Source organism: Pholis gunnellus (assembly GCF_910591455.1).
Source record: "Pholis gunnellus genome assembly, chromosome: 21".
Classification (NCBI taxonomy): Eukaryota; Metazoa; Chordata; class Actinopteri; order Perciformes; family Pholidae; genus Pholis; species Pholis gunnellus.
In genome coordinates this window covers 8,037,383-8,046,090 of record NC_136548.1, presented here as the reverse complement: position 1 = coordinate 8,046,090, position 8,708 = coordinate 8,037,383, and the positions used below count along the sequence as shown (strand labels likewise).

The 8,708-nt window shown below is 41.3% G+C and overlaps 3 protein-coding genes across 3 annotated transcripts; all 3 read right to left on the bottom strand.

The window, feature by feature from the left end:
• Nucleotides 1–826: 826 nt before the first annotated feature.
• On the bottom strand, nt 827–1,925 carry LOC306713232 (uncharacterized protein; the record flags this gene model as incomplete). Its single annotated transcript, XM_079182880.1, has 3 exons — nt 1,801–1,925; nt 1,477–1,705; nt 827–1,018 (listed from the first exon to the last, which is right to left on the bottom strand). The coding sequence occupies exons 1-3, from the start codon at nt 1,830–1,832 to the stop codon at nt 827–829; spliced, it is 453 nt and encodes a 150-aa protein (XP_079039006.1). The 5' UTR covers nt 1,833–1,925.
• Nucleotides 1,926–2,698: 773 nt separating this feature from the next.
• Nucleotides 2,699–4,864, bottom strand: LOC306712967 (uncharacterized protein). Its single transcript, XM_079182460.1, has 4 exons — nt 4,840–4,864; nt 4,207–4,264; nt 3,870–4,125; nt 2,699–3,725 (listed from the first exon to the last, which is right to left on the bottom strand). The coding sequence occupies exons 2-4, from the start codon at nt 4,230–4,232 to the stop codon at nt 3,654–3,656; spliced, it is 354 nt and encodes a 117-aa protein (XP_079038586.1). The 5' UTR covers nt 4,233–4,264; nt 4,840–4,864; the 3' UTR covers nt 2,699–3,653.
• Nucleotides 4,865–5,339: 475 nt separating this feature from the next.
• abi3b (ABI family, member 3b) lies at nt 5,340–7,683 on the bottom strand. The gene is made up of 5 exons (XM_079182966.1): nt 7,440–7,683; nt 7,133–7,300; nt 6,501–6,680; nt 6,309–6,379; nt 5,340–5,830 (listed from the first exon to the last, which is right to left on the bottom strand). Exons 1-5 carry the CDS (start codon nt 7,581–7,583, stop codon nt 5,443–5,445), a joined length of 951 nt encoding a protein of 316 aa, XP_079039092.1. The 5' UTR covers nt 7,584–7,683; the 3' UTR covers nt 5,340–5,442.
• Between the last annotated feature and the right edge of the window lie 1,025 nt (nt 7,684–8,708).

The following is an 8,708-nucleotide window of genomic DNA, read 5'->3' as shown; positions in this document are numbered from 1 at the left end:
TTAAAGAAAAAACGTATACGCGCAATACATTTACTCTACATACTGTATACACGAGCACATTCTGCGTTCGATTTGCAGTCTCGATTTGTTTTGTTTCCGTTTTAATGTCGATTACATTTGTTTCCCTGTGCTGGTAAAAAGTGTCTGGTTTGTTTGACAGTGAGAAGACTCAGCGAATGGATCACAGTGTCCAACGACTGCCTGCTTGATCCTGTTGTTGTTGTCTTTGTAGCACTGAGAACAACAACCAAAAAATGAAGAAAAAAAACTGAAGAAGTAGCCTACAGTATGCACTGATTGTATAATGAAGGCAAAGAAATTACTAAACATTACAGGTCGGACAATTATTGGAAGTTGTCACGTTTTTGTTTTTGATGTACAAAGAGTAACATTTTTATCAGTGGCTTCAAATTCATACTTACTTTTGCCTTAACATGGTTCAAAAGCCAAGGAAACACTGTTATCACTGTACATGTTCCTTCTTAGAATTTAGAGAAAATAATACTGGCAACTCATTAAATATTTATTTGACTTCCCTCAAACTTGTAAGTACTGTATTGTAATAAAGAGTATATAGTATAACATGGAGAGCCACTTGGTGCTTTGATGATTCTGCTGGTGTGTAGACGACTACACTGTAGTTTTGATGTTCACATTAAATGTTTTAAAATTGAGTGTATTGCTGTACTGTCTACAGATAATAATAATAATAATAGTGCAATTTATTTTTAAGTTAAAATCACAGTATAAAAGAAACAACAATAGTATTTTTCAAAGTACACGGACACAACTGAAGGTTAGCGTTAGCTGTCGGTTACTATGGATATTAACCGATGGACGCCTGGTGCAGCCTCTGTGGCCGTGGGGGGTTTTGGGTGCTGGATGAGGGTTGTGGGGTTGGACGCAGAGCTCCTGTGGACGTCGTCCAGTGATGAGGCGCCGGAGGCAGCGTTATCGGGTACATCTCGTAGGCAGGTGGCGAGCCCCCTGGCCAAACACTCGTCAGCTTGGGGTCGAACTGCATGAAAGACATGTGAAGGACAATGGTTACAGTGTCTTTTACTTGATACTTCAAATCATATGATAATACAGAAAGTATGAGCCTGAAGCGCTACATTACTAACCTTTAGAAAGAACACAGAGAAACGTTCAGTGTTAAGGGAATAGTTCATTTTGGGAAATATGCTTATTGGCTTTCTTGCTTGAGAGTAAGGTGAGAAGATTGATTCATGCTCATGTCTCGAGAGAGCAATCTTCTAATTCTACTCAAGCAATTAAGCATATTTCCTAAAATATATATCTTAAAAAAGTGGGACATTTAATTGGAGTTAAAAAATATTGATTCGAGAATCCACTTACAGGACCACAATGACTACCTAGGTGCTCCTATATGTTAGGGATATGAATGAATAATAGACGAGTAGTTTGAGTCAGTTTGCGGTGATCGTGGGTGGCTGTAGTGAGGGGCTAACACACCAGCGAGTATGGGGGCGGGAGATCCACAGTGCTGTACCGAGGAGGGAATCGGTCGTAATGTCTGTCCTCTTCTGCCCGATCTTCAGGGTAAGAAACCGTGTAGAGCACTGAAGATGAGTTGTCGCCGTGCGGTGTTGGTGTGGTGACGTCGTACGCTGCGCGTTTCTTTTTCGCGTGCAGATAGAAGCAGAGAAGTACCACGGCTAGGGACACCATCAGGGCTGGGAACCTAGGAGCACATTGCCATCATGTCAAGACTTAGTTATAACAAAAAGTCCCTTCCTGTATGGAGGGATACATTCTTGGCTTTATTAAACTACTTACAGATATTGGAAGATATTCACTACCACAGTCATGGCTGGAATTTATGTCAAATTGCTGACATTGCTGTGAGGGGAGGGGATCAAAAACAATACAATTATGTGAAAAATGTACTTTCATTGACAGTGGGACTAATCTTTGAAATGAGAATAATGTCGATGCTACATATAATTACATCCACAATCTGTTCTGAAATACAAAATGTATTAAATGGATACAGTATGTACAGTGAAAGAACGACCGATAAGTCAACAACAGTCATTGAGTGGGTGTGAGCTGACATCACAGGATATGATGATGTGTCAGCCTTTACATCTTCAATCGCACCCAAACAATTGTTTTCGAGACTAACCGTCCAATCCCAGTGTTGTGACCTGAAGTGATCCTGAAGCTTTTCACCAACAATTACTCTGAAAACTGCTCAGCACCGTACAAGTAGAGAAGTTCAATTTTAGTTTAACAAGTTTAGAGTTTAACAAGTAGCATGAATGACTTTATGCTGTCTGAGTTTAACAACGGACAGTGGACCTTCATCCTATAAATCTTTTGCTCATTACAACAGTATATGAAAAAAAAATATATAGAATTCAAATAATTCTAACATAATGTTACCTTAACGATACAGAGTTAGAAGATCCGTGGATTATTATATTACAGTGGGATGAGTCCTTACCGTATTTGAGAATCCAAAACATACAGAAAGTGTCCTGCCCTCAGGATTGCTATCAAAGGATGATGTGTCACTTAGGGAAGTGCACAAGCTGAGGAGCTTTTACAGCATTATTGTCTTTTTTAAAGACACAGGACTTAGAGGTGTGCTCATGTGTCTTGTATATTTCTAGTGTATGCAAAAACAAAATGATGGATTTGTGAAAGATTGCTATTTATTGCAGTAAACCAATAAGTATGGCATTCCTCAGGGGGCAAGTATTAGACCGCTGTTCTGTTTCTACTCACGGTATACAACCTTTGTCATAAGAGCAACAAAATAGTGATGGCTGAACTCTTGGCACTATCTGGCCTGAAACTCATCTTCCTACTTTGCTTTTCGGAAAACCAAACTTAACTCTATTGTTGTAAATTTCAAGGGTGATTTCTTAAATTCATTTTATTCACAAGTATAAATTAATTTAATAAATGACATACAACAAAAGGAACAGTACTTAAGGCCCTAACTCAAATATTATACCTCTTTAGACAATACAGTACATACATACATACATACATACACATATTGGGGCGTTTTAGCTGGATTGTTCTAGAAAACTAGTTGTGTCATATAAAGATTCTCCTTTCCATCAAGCGGATTGCTTACAGGTAGATTAATCCTATACACATACGTCCCAAATAAAACGTATGTCTCATACAAGCACTAAAGGTTACTGGGATCATATAAGGGTAAAAAAAAGATTTAGATTTTGTTCAGAAAAAAACAAACATAGTTTGTAAAGTTGTGCTAAAACTTTGCATATGATGCTCAAGAAGAGACATGTTGAGAAATGTCAACTGTGACGTTTCTGTTCAATTCTGGGTACATATCAAAGCAGAAAGTGTATTTAATAAAGGTGCCTTTAAATTGCAAAGTTTGGCCCTGATTTTAGTTTAAAAGTAGGGCTGAAATTCAACATTCATTATTTTTTCCCGCTGCAAATTCACGATCCCATTTTCCCATGAAGACAGCTTTACAACAGCTGATCTACAACTACATGTTTTGAAGTCATTTCTAAACATCAGTTCACAATGTGACCATCCTATTGACTCTTATTTGATTCCATAAGAACAGCAGATGGATGAAAAGATACGGATTGTTAAAGCTAGAAGGTGTTTGAAGTGGAGGAAGAGGAAGACGAGGAAGATCAGGCTTGCTCTGAGTAAGCCGGAGGATCTGTGTATGACGGTGGGGGGTCTGGATGGGACGGCGGGTCAAGCTGCAAAAGAGAGAGAGACGTTTAATTAGAGATGATGCAAATTGACTGCTGACGATGAAATCTCGTAAAACTGTTTCGAGATCATCCTCATCATGAAATATGATGAATGTAAAAAAGGCAAAGAGGATGCATACAGCACTGTACCCTGTATGGAGGAGGTGGACTGACATCTCCTGAGCAGTACATGGGAGGGTTTCTGTAAGGAGGCTGAAAATATACTTCATATATGTCCATTACTTCCTCGTGTTGTTCTTCCACCCGATCCTCTTCATATATGGGGATGACGTACACGGATGAAGGGTCAGTGGGCCTCGGGGGCCAGCCGTCTGCTTCACTGTGCTTCTTTGCAAAATGGCAACAAAAAACCCAAAGAACGATACCAGCGCACAATATGGGGATCCTGAAATAAAGGACAGCTTATACGAGCGGCACGCATACCATAATGTATAAATAAGACGAATTAATCTGGGGGAATACTTACTCAATCGCAGGATAAAAAGTGACCATGGCAGTTTTATTTTCCAAATCAGGCTTCACACCTGAGGAAAAAAGAAAAAGAAAGAAAAGGACACATCCAGTTTTAAAGTTGAAGATTTGAACTCCATTTTACTCATTTTGTCGTGCAAGTTAAAGTTGTTTTGCAACACAGTTATACAGGTCGAAGGTAGCTCTTTATCTCTTTGTATCCTTAAATCACACGGACATAAACAAAAGTCTTTAAGGAAGATATAATGCGAAAGCTGCACAATCCTGGAATGTATATATGAACACAGCACTTACACAGTAGAATTAGTTTTTACGCAGACACTCTGTCTACATATAGTTCAAAGTTAAAACTGTACAGCATGTGTAGCTGTTATGGCATGTATGAAAGATAATACAATTGAAGCTGGGTCGATTATAATAAAAGTAATCAGCGGTAAAAGGCAGTGGCAATTTCCTTTCCATTTTTGATGAATATACAAGAATGGGCCTCGTATACGATGAGACTGCTCCTAAGGTTTCAGGCCTTTAACAAAGTCAAATACAAAACGGAACAAAGAAACATTTAACAAGTTTGGATTAGCGGTCTCTGACTTATTTGAATAACTTACATGCTGAAAACAAAGCTTACCTTCCAGTACAAGCCATGCAGAGCGGGATAAGTAGAGTTTTTATAGCCTCATTGACCTGTTTAAAGTAGCAGAACTCACCGAGGTTGCAGCCGGTGACGTAAACAACTTATCATTGACACTGCTCTCACCACACAGTAGAATGGCGGTGGGCTAAAGGCCGCTGGCTGTTAAGGTGACTCTTACTGATTAACATAGATTGAGATAGACAACACAGAAAGGTAATGAGGGGGAAATCACATAACAGGACAACACAAGAGTCCCTGTTTCAGCTTGTTTCTTTGGAATGCAGTCAAGGTATAGTTGAAACATGTTGGGAGGTATTTCTACTGCAGCTCTCTGCGCAGCACAACGTTTCACTTTGAAGGAGGATTTTCAGTCCCCGAGAAAAAATACGATTTGAGGCTCACACAGAGCCGTTTAACACACGTGAAACAGCTCAAGGTAAACCACTACACACAGTTTTTCAAGCTTTTTATTTATGCTTAACGTTGATCTCAGGCCCGAAAATATTTCCATGCAGCTGTACATGTTTCACACATCGAAATGGCAAAACCCAGCATGCCTGTGAGTTGGAACAAAACCATCCAATAACATAATGTTCATTAGCGTAGGAGAGGGGGAGGTGGAGGTGGAGGGGGTGGCGGCACCATACCAGAGGTGCCAGTGTGAAGGGGTGGTGGTGGAGGAGGAGGTGGAGGGGATGCAGCCCCGGCTACAGGAGGAGGTGGAGGCGGGTAGGAGCCGTTTGATGGACAGATTGGCGGTGGAGGGGGAGGCGGGGGGAGGCATGTGGGTGAGGTGGAGAAGGGCGGTGGTGGGGGGAAGCCAGTGTCCGTGGAGGAAGAGGGAGGTGGTGGTGGTGGAGGTGGCATATTGGGGTCCAAATCAGCAGTAGGAGGAGGTGGGGGAGGCGGGCTGCCGTTGACGGGGTCGGAGGTGGTCCGCAAGGTGGGGACTGATGGTGGAGGCACAGCAATGCCCAGACTGGATCTGCAGACACAAAATAGACCTTCAGCTACTGTGAGCCATCATGACATCCTGAGAGTGACACAGCTTTAGATTCTGAAGGAATAGTTCCACATGAGAATTGTTAATGATAATGATATAACATGATATAACATGATGTAACAGGTATAGAGGTGATGCTATGGGTGTTTCTTTTTTCTTCGGACAGAGCCGTGCTAGCTGTTTCCAGTCTTCATGCTAAACTGAGCTAAGCTAACCAGCTGCAGATTGTTGCCCTATATTTAACGGACAGACCTCGAGCTTCTCTTCTAACTCTCGGGCAGAAAAGGGAATTTGCATTCTTCCCAAACTGCTTCTTTAGTCCATAAAAGAGAAACCTTTCAGACATGATCATAATTTATACAGGTCATGTTATGCCCATATTATAATGATCAGTATTGTAGGGTGGTGTTTAATTGTAGTGTTGCTAATAACAGGGAAAAGGAGAACTTTATCTACGTACACAGAGTATTCTCCAGTAGTGAGTGTGCTCTCTGTTGTGTCTGCTCTCTTTCCGGGCTCCTGCGCAGTGACCTGTGAGGAGAAGGTGAATAAAGGTGAAAAAACAACATCCACTGGGACTTCATTATGGATGAAGCTCGGCATCCTTAATCTGATGGGAAAGGTGCGTGGACTCGTTAGTTTTCAAATTTACCCCAAAACAGTGGCCAGTATAGTCCAAGATGGAGAATGATAGTGGCACTCTGGTGTAGCTGCTCTCTGCCTCCTTGCCTGAAGCCGGTGGGGTCATAGGCTTGGCGCGGCTCCTGTTTTTGGGAGTAGTAAAAGCACCGATCTCTCTCCTGGCAACCGTCTCGAAGTGGATAGCAGCAGCCTGGACCAGAGCACAGTGTGAACACAAGATTTTCACACCACTTGTCCCCTCAAGAGAGTTTCTTTCTTCTCTCTCAACAATAAAACAGATGGATCACAGCGACCAAACCGACCAGAGATTAAAGGACCTGCCAGTAGAACAAATGCACTGTAACCATACAACCAACAGTAAGAGTCTAGATATTTGTATTGTAGTTTGAGTTCTTGAAGGTGATGCATGCAAAAAAAAACAAATGCAGATCACTAATTTATTAAAACTAAAATAAAACCATAGTTATTTCAAATGAAATATGTCACTTTGCGCAGTGAATACAACTTTTATTTCTTTATTTTTTTCATTCCAACAACTTCTATGGACTATGCCTCAGATATTATCATCTTTTGCCAGCTTTGCAAGGGGCACATCACGCAGACCTCAGGTGTGGAGAATTTAAGGCGAAATGTGCGACTCACCAGTGACAGCAGGTTGACTGAGGACTCCATGTCACTGATCTGCATGACCTGGGAGTCCAGCAGCCTCAGCAGGGTGCTGGCCAGACTGTTGATCTGGTACGACACACTGGCCAGAGCCTGGGCAGCCAAGCCCTTGGCCTCCTCAACAGCCTTGGTTGAATCCTCTGCCTGAACGATTATATATATATATATATATATATATATTACAACGACATGTTGTTACACGCTTCAAAGGCTTCTCGAAAATATCAAAGTATGCCATAGTTATGCTTTTAAAGGGCACTTTTTTTTTATGAGCGTAACTCACCTGGAGAAAATTGTTCTCGCAGTAATCTGCGACGCGGAGGAGGTTGCTGTGGTTATCAACAAGATCCTTCCTGGCAGCTGGCGCTTCTTGAAATATCCGAGTAATAACTTCAGAAAAGTTATTTTGCTCCGTCATTTCTCCCATTTGGCGCTGCCTGCTAAACAAATAAGCCCTTAACAAATGATTTACTCTATTGAGGAGGATGTAAAACCTCTTTTGGCAACAGTCAGCCAAGATAGGGAGTTGTTATGTCGTCGCTAAAACGCGGAATTACCGCAGGGTAAAGATTTTCAGAGCAGCTGGTCTCAGGGCAGGGCTCGCTGCATAAGGTACATATCCAAATGAAACAGGTGATCCAGAAGCAACCATGATGTACCTTATATACTGTATATCTCTTTATAATATCGTCACAGAGGCAATACTATGATTTATATTATAACATAATGTATATAATAATGTGATACCAGGTGTGCAATAACGCAAGTGGCTCGTGAGGCGAGTCACTTGTGTTATTTATAAAATCCTCTAGAGGTCAGTGCAGTGTAGAGAAAAGTGGCCCTCTCAAGAGTCTGACGCCTGTTGTGAGGGAGAGCGGGGTTTGGTTGTCACACTCATTAGACTTCACTCTCTAGATGGCATTGTTTCAAATGTTGAAACACATTTTTAAGAAATGGTGTCAGAGGTCATTTACAGGGTAATTTCAGGAGTGACACACATTGCGGTGAGAGTATTTATAGTGTTTTTTTCCTTCACGTTGAAATCAATGTAAATAACCAGCTCTTCTGTGATTCTGTTGCAGGCGTTCACACAATGGGTTTATTATAAAACATTGTTAACATTAAACAGTAGGGAGAGTAAGGTCACTCCATTCCTACATGACATTTTAGGCTTTAAGTACAGACTGAAAGGGAATCTATAAGGGATGCCTTTTTTGAGAGATTCAAATGAAAGTAAAATGTGCGACAAGCAACCCCGTTCTTCGTACTCTGCATTATGAATGATGATGATAAGTGATGCCACATAAGTGTGAACCAGCTGGATCGGATAATGGTTCACTTCTAAGCAGTTTCATGTTGACAAAATGCTCAGCCAAAGTCAAATCACACTGTATTGTTCAGGATATCCTGTTGGCCTGTAAACAACCTACATTCCCCAGCATCCTTGATTGTGATTGCATTTATGCAGAAGGTCATGGCCCAACTCCAGATTTTAAAGAGGTTTCTGTTGGCTTACATGCTCACGATCCAGTCTGTACACAATACATCTGAT

Excerpts from the sequence above, each read along its gene's own strand:
- LOC306712967 (XM_079182460.1), bottom strand. The coding sequence starts at position 4,232 with ATGGTCACTTTTTATCCTGCGATTGA. Across the intron at positions 4,126-4,206 it reads ACTTTTTATCCTGCGATTGA|GATCCCCATATTGTGCGCTG; the intron begins GTAAGTATTCCC and ends CCTTTATTTCAG. Across the intron at positions 3,726-3,869 it reads GTCCACCTCCTCCATACAGG|CTTGACCCGCCGTCCCATCC; the intron begins GTACAGTGCTGT and ends TCTCTTTTGCAG.
- abi3b (XM_079182966.1), bottom strand. The coding sequence starts at position 7,583 with ATGGGAGAAATGACGGAGCAAAATAACTTTTCTGAAGTTATTACTCGG. Across the intron at positions 7,301-7,439 it reads GCGAGAACAATTTTCTCCAG|GCAGAGGATTCAACCAAGGC; the intron begins GTGAGTTACGCT and ends ATAATCGTTCAG. Across the intron at positions 6,380-6,500 it reads ATACTGGCCACTGTTTTGGG|GTCACTGCGCAGGAGCCCGG; the intron begins GTAAATTTGAAA and ends TTCTCCTCACAG.